This window comes from Sciurus vulgaris (assembly GCF_902686455.1).
Source record: "Sciurus vulgaris genome assembly, chromosome: 5".
Lineage (NCBI taxonomy): Eukaryota > Metazoa > Chordata > Mammalia > Rodentia > Sciuridae > Sciurus > Sciurus vulgaris.
In genome coordinates, this window is record NC_136465.1 from 155,266,747 (window position 1) to 155,285,210 (window position 18,464).

An 18,464-nucleotide genomic window follows, 5' to 3' on the forward strand; every position below is an offset into this window, starting at 1 on the left:
TAGTACTACATATCCACACAAAACTGTCCCATAGCAACTATGAAAAAAGCAAGTAGACCTATAAATACCCATTTTGTTGTAGAAGGGGAAAAAGCAAGGTTTGGAAGAGTGTAGTTATATGCTACCATATGTGCATAAAAAAGGGAAAAAGTATGAATATAATTGTATATCCATATATACATATTATATATATTCAACATATACAGATATAAAATTTTTGGAAGGATACAAGAAATGGATTGAACATCAATTACACTGGAGAAGAGAACCAGTTGGCTGTGTAACAGAATAAAGTCACAATTTTCACTCTCAACCTTTTAATATCTTTGGAATTTTATATTGTGCAAATATATCATCTATTAATTTTTTACTCGAAAGGTTATGAAAATGAAGAGAGACAGTGAAGTAGATGACTGGCACAAAGAAAGCATTAAATAAATAGCAGCTATTATTATATTTTCCTACATGATTTTTAACTAACACAAATAAGGCTTTGTTTGGTTTTTTTGTTTTGTTTTGTTTTGTTTTGTTTTTGTGTGTGTAGCACTGGAGATGGAATTCATGGGTGCTCTAACACTGAGGTATAGCCCCAGTCCTTTTTCCTTTGAGACAGGGTCTCACTAGGGTGCCCAGGGTGGCCTTGAATTTGTCATCCTCCTGCCTCAGCTTCCTGAGCAGCTGGGATGCCCAGCTAACACAAATAACTTTTTTTAAAGCAACCAAGGCTCTTGAATTCCTGGCTCTCATAGGAGAGAGCTAATTTTGTATTCGAAAATAAGGAATAAACCATTAGCTATGTGAAAAGGTTCTTGCAATGTTCGCAACATAAGGGTCAAAGCACTGGCACTTTGTAGGTAATCATCATGTCAGCTTCTTGTCTTAGAACATTCAGGTTGCTACAACAAAATACCACAGACTGGATAGCTTATAAACAACAGAAATGCCTTTCTAACAGTGTGGTAGCTGGGAAGTCCCAGATCAAGGCCCTGGAAGATTCAGTGTCTGATGAGGGCCTGCGGTCTGGTTCACAAGTGCCTTCTCCCTACGACCTCACAAGGTGGAAAGGAGGAAGCTCTGTAGGGCATCTTTCATAAGAGCATTAATCCCCCAGTCTCAGGGTTCTGCCCTCATTACCTAATCACCCCCCAAAGGCCCCACCTCTTGAGGACCCCTTGGGGGTTAGAATTTCAACATATGAGCATGCGGGTGGAGGAGACACAAACATTCAGACCACAGCACCACTCTCCAGAGCAACCCAATTACTGGGCATTCTGTATCCTTCACAATAGCGAATCAGCTCTTTCTATAGTCACACTCATCTACCACAGGTGAAAGGGTGCCACATACATCACCAAACTGTTAAATTATCTGCTTCTCCAGAACCAGGAACACTCTGTGGCAGGGAAAAGAGTTTGTAGGCAGTGGAACATAATGTTAAGAATTGGAGGGGCTGGGGTCGTGGCTCAGTGGTAATGCACTCGCCTAGCGCGTGTGAGGCACTGGGTTCGATCCTCAGCACCACATAAAAATGAATAAATAAAACAAAGGTATTATGTCCATCTACAACTAAATATATATATATATATATATTTTTTTTTTTTTTTTTAAATTGACGTTTTGGCATCAGGCAAACCTGGTACAAATTCTAGCTCCAACATTCAGCCGAGAGGCCTAGAGCAACAAGCTCAACCTTTCTGAGCTTACTATCTCACTGTAAAATGGTGACACCAGTTACCATTTCACAGGACTCTTATTAATGTATGTACCAAAGATCAAGATACACTATAAATGTTCACTGAAAGTTACATTTATTACCACTTAGAGCCTTCCAACTGAGGCCCAGCCACTTTCTTCTCTTTTTCTTTCTCTAACACACACACACACCAACAATTAACAACCTTAGGATTCCGTCTCTCCTTTTCTCTACCATCAGCAAGTTCAGCTGACTCTGTAGATCTCTCCATCACCTCTGCACACGAAGATGGGTCTCCCTTCTCCACCATCATCCCATTCCATAATCCATTCCACACACAACAGCCACAGGATCATTCAAAAAAGCAAACCAGATTACATCACTTCATTATTTCACTTAAAATTCTCTAAATAACATCCCTACACACTTAGGCTGACATCCAGATTTCTCACCACCACTAGCTAACAAGGCCCTCCACCTCTCTCCAACCTCCATCCCTACACATTCCCCTGTGCTCCCACCCTGGTGTCTTCATTCTGCTGCTCACAGACTCACCTGCTCCCACCTCAGAGCCTTTGCACAGATGCTTCTTATCGGGAACACTCTTCCCCAAACCTGCACAAAGCTGACTTCGTTTCACCATGGAGCTCACAGTTAAAATGCCAACTCCTCAGAAATGTCTTCCCTGACCACACAACTAAAAGGCTTCCCTCCCTCGCTCACTCTCCGTCGCATTATTATCTTGTTTCATTTCTTTCGCAGCATTCATCACGAAGATTATTTATGTATTTGTGTGCAACTTAATTATCTAATTTCTCTTCTAGAATGCTGTCTCCAAGAGAACACGGCTCTTGGTTGTCATGCCCCCCACTGTGCAAAGGTAGAGCTTGAAACAGTGCCTGTATGTAGTAGATACTTAACACTATGCCTTATGGGGAGGTGGAAATTTAAAATAGATGGCTGAGCCCAGTACCAGAGAGTCCTATTCAAAGGCAAAAAATACAGTCCAGGAATGCACATTTGTGGAAGTAAGGCAGGTAGTATGCAAATCATAGGTTAAAACACTTTGGTCAATGTCCTCCAGCTCCAAATGTTGATGCTCCCTCTGACACGCTATGTAGACCTACAGATCCCATCCCACCTCCTTCGTTAATTACCCTGATGGCTCTGGGGTAAAAGGAAATTACTGACCTCTGAATTTGGCGTTCCAACAAATAATCCCACCAAGGACAGTTTCCATTTCCACTGTTTCACCAATGTCAGGCATGTCAAACTAGCTGGGTAGCCTGGCTGGTATCCTGTTCACCCCAGAAACACCTGAGCAGATCTGGACTCACTCCAAAAGGAAGTCAGGTAAATTTCCATGTCAGCTCAACAGCCCTTCCAGAGGAAATTGGGACCAATTCCTACTTGCTCCCTACACCCTCCAAATATTCCCTCCCCAACATACACACAAGACTTAATTCCATGCACCAATCAAAAGACCAGAGTTCCTTTTGAAGCAGCCCAACAACTGCAAGGCAGAAATGGTTCAATGGGACGCTTCAAGTGACCAAAACGATGGGCGAATACACACCTTACACCAAGTCAATCTCAAACTCCAAATAAAAGAAATGCGTGGGCTCTGGTTGGGAAATAGCCTTACTCTGTTATTCCCATTTCTTCTCAGTCTTGTGTCTTCAGAGAACACCCACCCACCCACCCCTTCCTTAGCACCTAAACTGTCATCAGGGTTGGCCTTTGGTCGCCCAAGAGTGCCGAGTAGACTTCCTTAAGTTTCTTTAACTCCCCTTCTACACTATAAATGCCCATATCCTGCATTTGATTAAAGTCTCCACCGTAAAGTTAAAATCCAACAGGACTCATAAACCTACGAAGTCACCCAACCCCTGCTGTAAATCAGCTCACTCGGGGAGGTAGGACGGAGCTGCACTAGGCCCTGCGCGACCAGCCTGTCCCTTAAGGTGGAATACACCCCGCGGCTGGGCCTTTTATTTTCGTTTTCCCACTGAGCACGCCGGCCGGAGGGGAGGGCAGCGCGGGCCCCTCACACCTGCTGCAGGGAAGCGGCGGCGGCCGCATCCGAGGGCCCCGCAGCCACGTGCCGGGCCCGCCTCGGGAACTCGGCGCGAGGTCGCGTTCGCCGCTCCCTGCGCCCAAGGAGCCTCCGGAGGGCACTGGGGAGGCGACCGGCGAGGACCCCCCAAGCGACACCACCGTCCCCACCCCCGACCCGTAGTCCTCCTGACCGTTCTGGGCTTACCCTTCCCTCCCGCCCCTCTGGAGGGGCGCCAGGGGAGCCAAGCGACGCCTGCAAAGTTTCCGAGGCTCCCCAGGAAAGAGCTGGGCGCGGAGCAGCAGCACGCAGCCTCCGAATGGGCCGAGGGGCGTGCGGGGCGCCGAGGAAAGGGCTGCCCTAAAAGCCGGAGGCGGGCGCTGGGAGCACTAACCTCGGCCCCAAGGGCCCCGGCGCGGGGACCAGCGCGACCCGGGCGGGAGGCCCCCGGGGGCCCCGCCTCCCCCACGCCGTCGCCGGACCCCAGGCTCCGCTCCGGCGTGCGGCCCCGCGCGACCCGCCTCGCCCTCAGCCCTTCCCGCCCGGCTCCCCCGCGAGCTCTCCGGCCGGCGGGCGGAGGGACGCGCTCACACGCGGGCCGCTCGCTCGCCACCTGCTCCTCGCGCGCGCGGGCGACGGCGCACTCACCCTCCGCATGGTGCCTGGACGTCCGAGCCGGGCGCGGCGGCGACGCGGGCGAGACGGGCAGGCGGGCAGGCGGGCGGCGGCGCTCGGCCGGCCGGAGCTCCGCGCTCCCCCGCCCGCACACGCGTGCGCCGCGGCCGCCGAGCGGGCAGGGACGGGGCGGGGCGGGCGGGGGCGCGCAGGGGCTGCGGCGGCGCGGGGCCCGGACCCTGCGCGCCCTTCTCGGGGCGGCAGAAAGTTAGAGCTGAACGTTGGGGCCCAGCTGCGGGGAGCAGAGTTGGAGCAGTGGGAGGGCACCGGCGCGGAGCCGAGGTGGGACTTCCCACCACCTCCAAAGAACTTTCCCCCGCTGGGTGAGAAAGTGCCCGCCCATTAACGTCCGCTCCTGCACTTTAGATTCTGCGATTATCTTTGGAAGTCCTGAGCATTCATTCTAAGCTTTCGGGGGGGGGGGGGGGGAGTTAACAGCGGGAAATCTCGAATTAACCCAGGGCAGGAGGAAAGAGTCACATGAAACAGAGACGACTGGTTCCCGTCCAGCAAAGGAGCTCCGCAGAAAAGGGGCCCACATCTCCATTCCTGCAAAACCCACAGGTCTACCTGACAAATCCTGCGTGCGAAGCTTTCTCTGCACAGACGGCCTCCCGCCCCACCCCAGCTCCTCTAAACCACGCGGGAAGTTCATCCCCAAATGTTAATGCTTCTGGGAAAAGATGCTGGAGTTGGGGGATATCTACGGCTGGTCAGGTAAACGCTGCACACATTTGAGCTAGGAGAGGTTAGGATCCAAATCCGCAAACACAAGGGCAGGATGGAATGATGTGCGAGGGTCCTAGGGAGGAAACCTGCCCTTCCTCTGCTCTGCTTTGACTGTTGAACAAAGTAAAGCAAACAGAGCAGAATTCAAGGCAGTCTGGATTCTGTGTAGGAAAATGTGTAAATAAATATGAACATCCGTCCCTGTTTGCCAAAGGAAGCTTTGTAAAGCATAAAGGACGCTTGCCTTTTCAAAGCTGGCTGACAGGTAAGCAGGCAGACAGCAGTGGGACCAACGCAAAGGCTTGGTAAACACTTCTAGTGAATGCTTCAGCTTTTGCATTACCTGCCTGCCAATTATTCTGGCTAATCACCACTGTCAAAGAAATACCGTTTTCCAACATTGATAAAGTGTCAGCAGCACTATACAGACCATAATATTACACGGAATAAAAAATATTTTGTCTGGATTTCTTTTTGGTGTCTAACAGCAAAAATAAGGGGAGGGGCAATTGATATTTGGGGTGGATAATGAAAGGAAATCAATAAAGCCTGCTATCTCCCTTTTTACTTTCTTTTATGATCTGCCTTCAGTGGGTTTCTTCCTCCCTTTATATAAATCTTTTTGGGTTCTTCTTTGGTGTTTTGCCTGTGGGAGAATAATAACAATAGTTCTAAGTGTATTTACTTTTGAGTTGTGCACTTACTGTGTGTTATCACTTGCAACCCACACAACCTATGAAGTAAGTCTATTATGATTTTATGTTTTTTCAGAGGAAGAGGCCCAGAGATGATAGGTAATTTGCCCAGGGTTGCACAGCTTGCTATTGGCACAGCCCGGTTTTCAACTCAGGTAGCCCACTCACCTAATCCCATGCTTTGCTCCCCTTCTATGCTGTTTCATATCAAAGGTGCAGGCAGTGGAGAGGAGTCACTGGAAGTAAAAAGAACCCTTGCAGATCAGAGTAGTCATTTCCCATCGCTGGGACTTAGTTTCCTCATCTGTAAAATGAAAAAACTTGAACTAAACTAAGGGCCTCTTCAGAAGTTAAGTTCAAGATTTACTGTGTATTTTGTGCTCAACACTGTGGGAAGTCTTAACCTGGAGAGGTAATGTTAGTCGCTTCATCAGTTTGTATAATGTCTTCTAAAAACCCTTGTCTTAACCCCAGTTTATGCTATTTTCTACAACACTACTTTTCTCCTCCTTATTAACATGCTTTGATTCGTAAATGCAGCATCTACTCTAATTAATAGTAATTTCTTACTAAATTTGAATAAGACCCCTGGTTGGGAGGAGTCACTTTCAGTTGAGTAATTGTCAGTGTGTTCTACAAGCATCAGCCTGAATGATTTTTAAACTTCCTTCAGAAACAAAGACAATTATTCAGCTATGCCAAATAAATGATGGACAACACATCAGTTGCTACTAGAATACATTCACGCTGCCCATTTATGGAAGTCCTCATGTTTCCAATGCCTTCACTAACTAACATGAAGAACTAGTTTAAAAGTAAAACTAGGGGCTGGGGAGATAGCTCAGCTGGTAGAGTGCTTGCCTTGTAAGCATAAGGCCCTGGGTTTGATCCCCACCACCCAAAAAAAAAAAAAAAAAAAAAAGTAAAACTAGATTGAATCAGATCTTCCTTATCTTTTAAGAATCTTCCACATTTTAATGATAGTTTTCTCTGTTTCATGTTATCATACCTCTATTTGCCTTCTAAACTCAAACATGTTATTTCCTTGAAAATCCCCTAATTTTTAAGAACATGGAATTTTTTTTTATTTTTTGTTCTATTTACATACATGACAGCAGAATGCATTTGGATTCATTGTACACAAATGGAATACAACTTTTCATTTCCCTTCTTGTACACAATGTAGATTCACACCATTCGTGTAATCATACATGTATATAGGGTAATAATATCTGTCTCATTCCACCACCTTCCCTTCCCCCAACCTCTCCCCTCCCCTCATTTCCCTCTACACAATCCAACATTCCTCCATTCTTCCCTTACCACCCCCCCCCCAATTATGTATCATCATCCACTTATCAGAGAAAACATTCGGCCTTTGGTTTTTCAGGATTGGCTTATTTCACTTAGCATGATATTCTCCAACTCCATCCATTTACCTGCAAATGCCATAAGTTTATTCTTTATGGCTGAGTAATATTCCATTGTGTATCTATACCACAGTTCCTTTATCCATTCATCTATTGAAGGGCATCTAGGTGGTTCCACAATCTAGCTAATGTGAACTGAACTACTATAAACATTGATGTGGTTGCATCACTGTAGTATGCTGATTTTAAGTCCTTTGGGTATAGGCCAAGGAGTGGGATAACTGGGTCAAATGGTGGTTCCATTCCAAGTTTTCTGAGGAATCTCCACACTGCTTTCCAGAGTGGCTGCACCAATTTGTAATCCCTCCAGCAATGTATGAGTGTACCTTTTTCCCCATATAAACCCTTAGCCACATTAATGAAGAGAAGGAAAGAGAAAACTCAAATTCGTTTTTCTTTCTTAGTTGTGTAATAGCATCTCCACTTGTTACAAACAGTGATCTTCAGGCTACTGATCTTCAGACTAGGTTCATAGATCTCCATCGTCAATGCTATAGGATGCGTGCTATCATCAGCAGGTCAACCTAATTTATTTCATTAGTTATAAAAGTAGATGGACATTTGAAATAAAGTTGAGCAAAAAGGAACCAGCTTACAACTTCACCTAAACAGTAAAAGAAAAATAAGTTGTTCTGCTATTTGTAGATAAGAAATATAACCAATTAGCATAATTACTTACCAGTTTGTTATCCTCCATTGAGAAATGCATTAGTAATGAAATGTTGTTTATCTCTGCCATATTCTTAAATTAGAATCACTCAGAAGGGATCTATTAAACACTAACTATGGGGGGGATGGACACACATTATTGGTTGAATCAATTCATGTTTCCCTGAAACAGATCAAGAATAATTTCAAGGAAATGTTTATCACAACTATGTGTATTGAGCATTTTTATGTTGTAGGCACTGCAATAAGCCATTTTAAATATATCTGTTTCATCCTCCCAAAACCCTGCAAGATAGCTGTTAGTATTTCCTTTATAAAGGATATATGATAGGGACGGGGGCTGTTATCTCAGTGGCAGAGCACTTGCCTAGCATGTGTGAGGCACTGGGTTCAATCCTTAGCACCACATAAAAATAAACAAATAAAATAAAAGCATTCTGTTCATCTACAACTACAAAAACATTTTTTAAAAAGTTTGTCTGATAGAATAAGCAACTAAGATACATCAATATTAAATAACTTGCCAAAGTTTGCATGAATCTAACCCAAATCCATATCTGACTCCAGAGCCCAAGATGTTAACCAATGACAGATGAATACTAATGTATCACGGACTCTTCGCACTCTGGAATTTCTTTAAAACAATGGAAATGTGAACCAAGAATTTTATATACAGTAAAACTGGCTTTCAGGCAATTTTACTAAAACAGAATGGAGTTAGGTAAGAAAGGGTCCTTCAAGAAGATGAATCCTTAGCTTGAAAAGAGTACAAGGTTAGCACTAGATGAGTGAAGAATGTTCTTTGTAAAGGAATGAGCCACAACGTGGAGCTGGTGACAGCAGAGACCAGCTTGGAGGTGCTCCTGAGATGCAGGACTAGGGAGGTCTGCCAGTTACTGAGGGGGCTGGAAATGCTCAGCAGGGGGCCATTTGTACTTTCCTCCATTTTTATTGATATATCACAGCTACTCAAGGATATTCTGGGTCACTTATTCTGTTGTAGAAGATCCACATGACTGCTGTGCCATTTCTTCTCCCTTGCCTTTGTCAAGGGGCCTGTTTGACTTCCCTGAACCACAATCTGGAGACTGGGCATTCCATCCATCCTTTTCTGTGGCAGAAGCAGGGTGGAGGAGAAAGGGCTTACTTACAGCTACTGTGGCCTATGTTAGAGAATGTGCTTCTGTTCTCTCCTCTGAGGGTCTGTGCCCCTTAATGGATATTTTTAAAAGAAAAAATCCACCTACATTGTACCCCAATGCTATTTGCATATTTATTTCCATACTATTTCCTAGTCTTTGTCTACATGCATGTTTTTCTGCAATCTGTTTATGTGGCCATCTCTCCTGCTGAATTATGAGCTCCTTTAAAGAAGGAACTGTCATAATTTCACATCTCCAGAGCCTATTACAAAGAAGGTGTGCTCTATACACCTTTAATAAAGATGTTAGAAATATATTGTAGGCTGCCATTTACCTCAATACATGCTTTCCATGTTTTTACATAATCACCTTTATTGACTGTTTAGTACACATCTTGCCGGATGTGGTGGCAGACACTTGTAATCTCAATGGCTCAGGAGGCTGAAGTAGGAGAATTGAGAGCTCAAGGCCAGACTCAGGAATTTTGTGAGACCCAAAGCAACTTTGTGAGATCCTGTCTCAAAATAAAAATAAAAGGAACTGGGAATGTGACTTAATGCTAAAGTACCTCTGGGTTCAACCTCCAGTACCAAAACCAAACAAACCACATCTCATTGAAATATTCACTTAATAACCCTTCATATTGCCATTTGAGTTGTTTGCACTGTTGACATTCTCTTGTTAGTTAATAAGTAGGGACATAATCTGATATGCAGGAAGATCCGAAGAATGACAATGTGGACACAGTAGAACAAATGTCCAGAGGTAGGGAGACAAGCTAGGAAGCCAACCTTGGTCACAAACAATCTTGCTGATGAAGTATTAAGGCTAGGACCAGGATGATAATTATGGCAATGTAAAGGAAGAGACAGTTTCTACATCCACTGCTAAAGCTGGAAAGACATATCATCTATACCAAATGGGGCTACATGAATGACAAACAGTAGCAACATTGTCCCAATGGCACTGTCTTAGCACCATGGACAGCTCCTTGGTTATGAAGTAGGAACTCTGGGTGGTTCATAGCCCCCTTTAATAAACAATAAGTAATATTGATTGAGCATATGCTCCAAGAAAACTTTACATGCATTAACTTATTTAATTCTCATAAGGGAAAAAAAAAAAGCCCATAAAGCTTATACAATGTCATCCAAGGTCATACAGATAGCAAATGGCAGAGAAGAGTTCTGAACCCAGGTAGTCTGGCTCCAAAACCCAATTGCACCTATTGTGCAAAACCCAATTGCACCATACAATTACAATTAAGTATGGTAAATGCCATTACAGAAAACACAGAGGATGATGTCTGAAATATACGAAATAAGACAAGGAAGGGATGAGCATCTGAGAATGCGTCCCAGAAAGGAGAATGCTAGAACTAAGTTTTAAAAGATGAATGGCACTGACCACAGTCCAGATGGCCACTAGGCACCTGAAGCCCTCTGATGAGCAGGATTATGAGGTCAGATCTAAGCTCAGCAAAAAGACTCTTGCAATAAATTAGCAAACACAGCAAAGAGTGATGGGAGGCCTGAGGCTAGAGAGGGAGGTGGGCCAAATAATGAAGGATCTTGAATATAAGGTAAGAAGTTTAGACATTTTTCCTAAAAGCTATAACAAACCCTGAATAGTTTTAAGAAAGATGTGGCAGGATATGATTTACATTTTTTAAAAAATCATCCTAAGATTTCAGGGTAAAGATAACGCAGTAAAATATGGTCACAGATTCTCCTAACACCTGATGTAATGAACAAAATTATGTCTTGGAGAGGGAACAATAAACTTATCCTAAGTGTGTGGGACGGGCAGAGATTTCATCCACACTGTTGGGCACTTAGCTGAAGCTCTGATTAGAGCTGCCCCCACAAAACAAGAGTAAGATGAAAAGAAATTAGATGGCGACCATGTAAATGTGGTAGATCCAAGAAAAAAAAAAAAAGGTAAGATGGGGAGGAAGGAAGATAATGTATGAACTATGAAGAAACCAGTCCAGAAGAAAATATAACCCCCCAAAACATAAATAAGAATATGAACCTGAGAAAATAAGATCTCAAAATTTCAATGATAAAATGGCCAAAGGAGAGTGAAAAGGAGATGTTAGAGCTAAGAAAATGAACCAAAAATTGAAACACTATTATAGAGCTCATACATACATTATGAAAACCACATAACAGGAAAGACATGACTGAAAATCAAATTAATGGCATGATAAAAGGCTCGAGATAATTGTGGCAAATACAAAGGGAAAACACAGAGGGAATAAAGCAATTAGGGAAAATATAATAGGAATATAATAAGAGGACCAAACGATAATCAAACATAAGGATAATTGGTGTCTCTAATTGATGTAGACAATCCAATAAATGCAATAAAATGTGCATTTAGACACATAACACATTTTTCCTGAAATGAAAGAAGAACTGAATCTGCAGAGGAAAATTTATACTATTTGCCAGGGGGAAAAAAAAGGGAACAAACATCAAGACCAAGCCTGGATGAGTTACTAAGTTTCAAAGAGACAAGATTATTTAGCTATCTATGCAGAGCAGGTAAATCATTCATGGAGGTGGGGGTTGGTAGGGGCAGAATGGAACTGGGTACAAACATATGCAAGCAACCTCAATGCTGGAAAACAATAGAACAGTGTCTATGGAGCTTGGAGAGAAGCAGTGTGACCTAAGAATATAAATAACCACAGACAGATAATCTCAATCACAAAAGAACTCAGGGGTAAAATATCCACAAGTCTTTGAAAAGAAAAGTCTAGCCAATCAGAAGCAAGGTAGAAATTTTTTTTTAAAGAATTTAGGAAGGGAAATGTATTAGTCAGCTATCCATCACAATGATAGAACGCCTGAGATGGCAACTTATAAGGAGAAGAGATTTATGTTGGCTCATGGTTTCAGAGATTTGAGTCCATGGGGTCACTTGGCCTGTGGCTTTGGGCCTTTGGCAGTACGGCACATCATGGTGGAAGTGTGGGGCAGAGGAGGTCTTTCTGGGAAGCAGAGAGAGGAAGAGACCATGGTCCCATTATCCCCTTCAGGATCATGCCTCCCCACCATCACCTAACTGCCTCCCACTTGGCCTTCCACCCCCTAAAGGATCCACCACTTCCAACAGTGTCCCCAGGCTGACACCCAAGCCTTCCACTTACGGGTTTTGGGGGGACATTTAAGATCCAAACTATAGCAGGGAGACAACAAGGTAAGAGAGAAAAGTACTGAAGATAATGATAGATCAGCTAACAAACACAAAATTAAATGTTACAAATTCTGACAAATAATGAAAAGATTTTATTTATTTATTTATTTATTGCAGTGCTAGGGATTGAACCTAGGGCCTTGTGATTATAAGGCAAGCAAACTACCAACTGAGCTATATCCCCAGCCTGAAAAGATTTTTTTTTTTTAAATCAGGAGGTAGCAGGAGAGTGGGAGAAGGTATGGGGGTTAATAACTTCATCTTCCACCTGGAGAGAGCCAGCTATAATCCCCTTAAACTGAGACTTAAATCAAAAGGAATACTTCACCCTCTTCATAATTCCCTGACACTTTTCCTTAGCCTTGGGAATGTCTTATAAATAACTTTATTCATGGTGGGGAAAAAATTATCCAAAACTGAATTACTGCCTTTCAATTATAGATTATCTTCTTCCATAAAAAATTAAATTCAATGGTTTAGCTAAAAATAACCTTGGTGGTCATAAAATCATTTCTCTTGGTCTTCTACTCTTATACATAAGACTTCTTGAATTATGTCAGCTCTCATGATGCTAAGCATTGAAGCCAGATCTCATGCCCAACTCCCTATTTAAGTTCACCTGATCCTTGTCTTCCACAATAGTCAGGTGAAGGATGTTTTCTTTCAGCACAGTGAGTTTGTAAGCGGTGATCAGCAAGAGGGCCTCTAACCTGTCCATTGTATTATATATCTGCAGCTTGTATGTGGGCAAACTAATTACTAACAAGAATAGCCCAGGGAAATAATGATCTTTGTTCTTGAGATTTGCACAACTGAAAAGTATCTCAAGACCAGAAAGTAGAATCAGATACACATCATTGCACCACAAACCTCTACCTGTGAGAAAGACCCCGCCCGCCCCAGCCTGGGATCACCCATCTGTTACATAAACTGCCCTAAATCAGCCTCCAGGCAAGATGGCTGTTTAGGATTAGACTCCCTGCCACCTTCCGATCCGCTAGCTTTTTGTAATAAAGTTCTTTCTCTGCTACCACCTTTCCTCTTCACTAGTTGGCTTCTGTTGTGCTCTGAGCAAACCAAGTCTTTACATGGTAACAAGTATTTCTGGGTCATGAGATTTTCAGGAATAGTCTGCTTTTATCCCTTGTTACTTTTCTGTATTGCTTGAATTTTTTTTTAAGCAAGGAGCAGATATTTTTCTTTTAAAATAATTACTTTTTATCATACATGAATATCACTGCTCTATATAATTTGACATGGAAAGATTTCTTTGATAAATTGCTGACTAAAAAGGTTGGTTTCAAAATTGTTCCTACAGTATAATCTCATTTAGTAAAACCCAAATATCATACATACTTATATATTCATTAAAAGTTTGGAAAGGGGGCTGAGTTGTGGCTCAGTGGTAGAGCGCTTGCCTAGCATGCATCCGTCAGACACTGGGTTCGATTCTCGGCACCACATATAAATAAATAAAATAAAGGTCCATTGACAACTAAAAAAAAAAAAAAGAAAAAACACGGTGCAGATGGGGCTTCTGTGGCTGCCTCAGTTTAATTAAAAAAAAAATTTTGGAAAGGTGAACACCAAAATGGTAATGGTATTTAAGTGGGAACAGAGAAATAAAGGGAGAGCTTATAATTTCTCAGTATCACTTTTAAGCTCTTTAAAAGTTAAAGCTTAAAAGCACATGCAAAGCATAAATATGCAGCTTATGGAGTTACTCAGGTGACCACCCTTGCAATGGTCACCCAAATTTAAAAAACAACCTAGCCAAATAACCAAGAAATTCTTCTTGTGCCCCACCCACTTTCCTCTTCACCGAAGTAAACATTAGTCTGATTTTTAGAATGCAAACTTCCTTACATTTCCTTACAGTTTTATGAATCAAGTATGTATTTCAAGATGTCTTACCCACTTTAAAATAATTCAATATGTTAATATCTTTTAATCTACTGGTTTCCCTTCCATTCTTTGATCTTCCTGTGTCTGTTACAGAACCCAAGACATTTGACCTCTTGAGGTTCCTGTAAGCTGGATTTGGCTGATTGCATTTTTATGATGCACATTAACATGTCCCTCTGTCCTGTGTTTCTTGCAAAATGGCAGCTGGATCTGGAAGCTTGTGAAGATTTGGGTTCATTATTTTTTACAAGACCACACGTGATGTTGTGTTCCTTGCTAAAGAGCCATATCACGGCTACATTTCCTCTTTTTTCATTATTTAAACCACTTTTATAAAGAGATAATGTTCCCCTCTTAGTTACCCAGTGTTACACTATACATAGAAAAGGCAAGACAAAAGTTTGATTCTATTCCTTTCTTTGACAGTTTTCAAGATAATGAATTGGTCCCCTGAGTGATCTATTATTTCTTCAATATTTGTATGAATTATTGGATTTAAACATTTTTTATGTATTTCAAACCTTTGAAATTGTTATCTTCCCTGAAAGTTCAAATTATCCTGGTATTGACTAGTAAGAGCCTCTTCAGCTTGACTTGTGAGGGTTGGTTTGTTTTTTTCTGTGTCCCTTGCAGTGTTTGATACTTTCTTTCCCATTGGGTATGACAAAATGCTGTAAATGAGCTGGGCATGGTGGCATTTGCTATAATCCCAGCAGCTCTGGAGGCTGAGGCAGGAGGATCTCAGATTCAAAGCCAACCTCAGCAACTTAGTGAGTCCCTAAGCAACTTAGCAAGATCCTATCACTAAATAAAATTATAAAAAAGGACTGGGCATGTGACTCAGTCCTTAGACACCCTGGTTCAATCCCTGGTACCCAAAAAAAAAAAAAAAAAAAAAAAGGTCTTTATGCATCTCGTACCTTTTTTGTCTCAAATAATAACTGGCCATTTCTCAGAGAATTCAGCATTTCTTCAAGAAGGCTTAATTTCTTTTCATGCTAAATTGTGTTTCCAGACCACAATCTTGGTACTACAGATACTCTGGTTGCTGCCTTGGGTCAGAAATGTTAGGCCCCTTCAAGGGACAGAATTAAAACTACAATACCATATATATGTATATGCAAAAGTATTTGTATATAGTCTACAAATTATTATCTGTGTCTGTATTCATACATACACAGTCTTACGTGACACGTTTGATGATATGTGTAATCTTGATGCATATCATGCTAATAGTTCCAACTCAGCCATATTTGTTTTCATTTAACCAATTCTGTATTATAACTTCTTTCTCCCAAATAAAATCTCGGATCTTAAGAACACAGGTGATGATAGAACTAGAATATCCTGTAATTACTCATCTACTTTATCCCACACTGCACCAGATACTACTAAACATGAGAACAGGCCTTTCTGCACAGAACCAGCTCCAAGTTCCTGAGCCAGCACGCGCAGCGAGCTCCGGCCCGCCCGCAGGTTGCTTCAGAGACCAGGACAGGGCAGCCAGGGACTTCCCCAAGCAGCCCGGCTCCCTCCAGCGGAAAGCGCCTTTCTAGGCTAGCTTCTCGGAGCAGACCGCCCAGTGAGAGCCTTGCTACACAGAGCCAGCCACAAGTCCCCAAGCCAGCAGAGAGACCTCCGACCCGCAAGCAGCCTCTGGGACCAGGGCAGGGCAGCCAGAGACCTCTCCAGGTGGCCCTGCCCCTCGGCCGCAGGCTTTTTCCACCGGGCTATCCAAGATGGCGGACTAGAGGGTGACTGCATCTCCAGTCGCTCCAGAACCCAGGATTCAAGAAGGGGAGGCATTGAGAGACTCGGACTAAAATAAACCCACAGGGTGAGTCTCCCCCACCCGGTGAAGCTCAGCCTGGACGGCAGGCCCGGATTCGGGCGGCTTATTAGAGTAGGGCAGGGCAGCTAGAGTTTCCCCCAGGCAGCCCTGAGCACTCCAGGGGTGGGCTCCTCCCACACGGCCAGCTTCTCGGAGCAGGCCCCCCAGTGAGAGTCTTTCCACACAGAGCCAGCTCCAAGCCCTGGAACCAGTAGCAGGCTAAGGGCAACTTTCTTTGGAAGCACTGCATTATCAAGTTACTCCAAGACTTCAGGTTACTGAAGGCTGGGAGGTGATACACTGGAAATCTACAGGGACACTATAAGCCAATAGAGGAAATTTGCAATATCACAGAGTCCCACTGACATCTGACCAATATGAGAAAACAAGGGAAGAAAATGTCCCAAACAAACCTAGATATTATATCAATAAAACCCAATGACAGCACAGCAGAAGAAATGTCAGAAAGGGAGTTCAGAATGTACATAATTAAAACAATCAGGGAAGCAAACGAGATGAAAGAGCAAATGCAGGCATCGAAGGAGGAGATGAAAGAGTAAATGCAGGCATTAAATGATCACACCACTCAACAGTTAAAAGAGCAAATACAGGAAGCAAGAGATCATTTCAATAAAGAGTTAGAGATACTGAAAAAACAAACAAACAGAAATCCTTGAAATGAAGGAAACAATAAACCAAGTTAAAAACTCCATAGAAAGCATAACCAATAGGATAGAACACCTGGAAGACAGAACCTCAGATATTGAAGACAAAATATTTAATCTTGAAAACAAAGTTGACCAAACAGAAAAGATGGTAAGAAATCATGAACAGAATCTACAAGAATTATGGGATATCATGAAAAGGCCAAATTTAAGAATTATTGGGATTGAGGAAGGCTTAGAGAAACAAACCAAAGGAATGAACAATCTATTCAATGAAATAATATCAGAAAATTTCCCAAATCTGAAGAATGAAATGGAAAACCAAGTACAAGGGGCTTATAGGACCCCAAATATACAAAATTACAACAGACCCACACCAAGGCACATTATTATGAAAATACCTAACATACAAAATAAAGACAGAATTTTAAAGGCCGCGAGAGAAAAGAATCAAATTACATTCAGGGGGAAACCAATAAGAATATCAGCAGATTTTTCAATCCAGACCCTAAAAGCTAGAAGGGCCTGGACCAACATTTACCAAGCCCTGAAAGCAAACCAAAAATCTTATACCCAGCAAAACTTACTTTCAGATTTGACAATAAGACCCTTCCATGATAAACAAAAGCTAAAGGAATTTACAAAAAGAAAGCCGGCATTATAGAACATTCTCAGCAAAATATTCCATGAGGAAGAGATGAAATCAGCAATGGGAGAAACTAGCCTAAAGGAATAGCCAAATAAAGGAGAAACCAAATCATGTCAAAAAACAAAAATGAGTCAAATGACTGGGAATACAAATCATATCACAATAATAACCCTGTTAATGGCCTGAATTCATTGATCAAAAGACATAGAGTGGCAGATTGGATTAAAAAGAAATATCCAACAATATGCTGCCTGCAAGAGACTCATCTCATAGAAAGAGATACCCATAGACTAAAGGTGAAAGGATGGGAAAAAACATACCATGCACATGGACACAGCAAAAAAGCTGGAGTATCCATCCTCTTTTCAGATAATGTGGACTTCAAGCCAAAGCTGCTCAGAAGGGATAAAAAAGGACATTACATACTGCTTAAGGGAAGCATAAATCAGCAACACATAACAATCATAAATATCTATGCCCCGAACATTGGTTCATCCATGTACATCAAACAAATCCTTCTCAATTCCAGAAATCAAATAGACCACAACACAATAATACTAGGTGATTTTAACACACCTCTCTCACCGCTGGATAGATCGTCCAAACAAAAATTGAATAAAGAAATCATAGATCTCAATAACACAATCAAGAATTTAGACTTAACCGACTTATATAGAATATACCATCCAACAAACAACGAATACACTTTCTTCTCAGCAGCACATGGATCCTTCTCTAAAATAGACCATGTTTTATGCCACAAAGCTACTGTTAGCAAATACAAGAAGATAGAGATACTACCTTGTACTCTATCAGATCATAATGGACTGAAATTAGAAATAAATGACAGAATAAAAAACAGAAACTTCTCCAATACCTGGAGATTAAATAATACACTATTATATGATGAATGGATAACAGAAGACATCAGTAGGGAAATTTAAAAATTCTTAGAAGTAAACGAGAACAAAGACACATCATATCAAAATCTCTGAAAGCAGTACTTAGAGGAAGATTTATTTCATGGGGCGCATTCAACAAAAGAAGTAGAAATCAACAAATAAACAACACTATAGCTCAAAGCCCTAGAAAAAAAAGAGCAGACCAACACCAAAAGTAGT

The 18,464-nt window shown here is 42.2% G+C and overlaps 1 protein-coding gene across 1 annotated transcript in view; it reads right to left on the reverse strand.

Moving 5' to 3' along the window:
• Window positions 1–4,419, reverse strand: part of TMCC3 (transmembrane and coiled-coil domain family 3) — a 263,338-nt gene extending 258,919 nt beyond the window's left edge. The window contains exon 1 of the mRNA XM_079142862.1: window positions 4,398–4,419. Coding sequence (XP_078998988.1) covers window positions 4,398–4,406 — 9 coding nt within the window. The 5' untranslated portion in view covers window positions 4,407–4,419. The remainder of the gene's footprint in view (window positions 1–4,397) is intronic.
• Window positions 4,420–18,464: the final 14,045 nt, after the last annotated feature.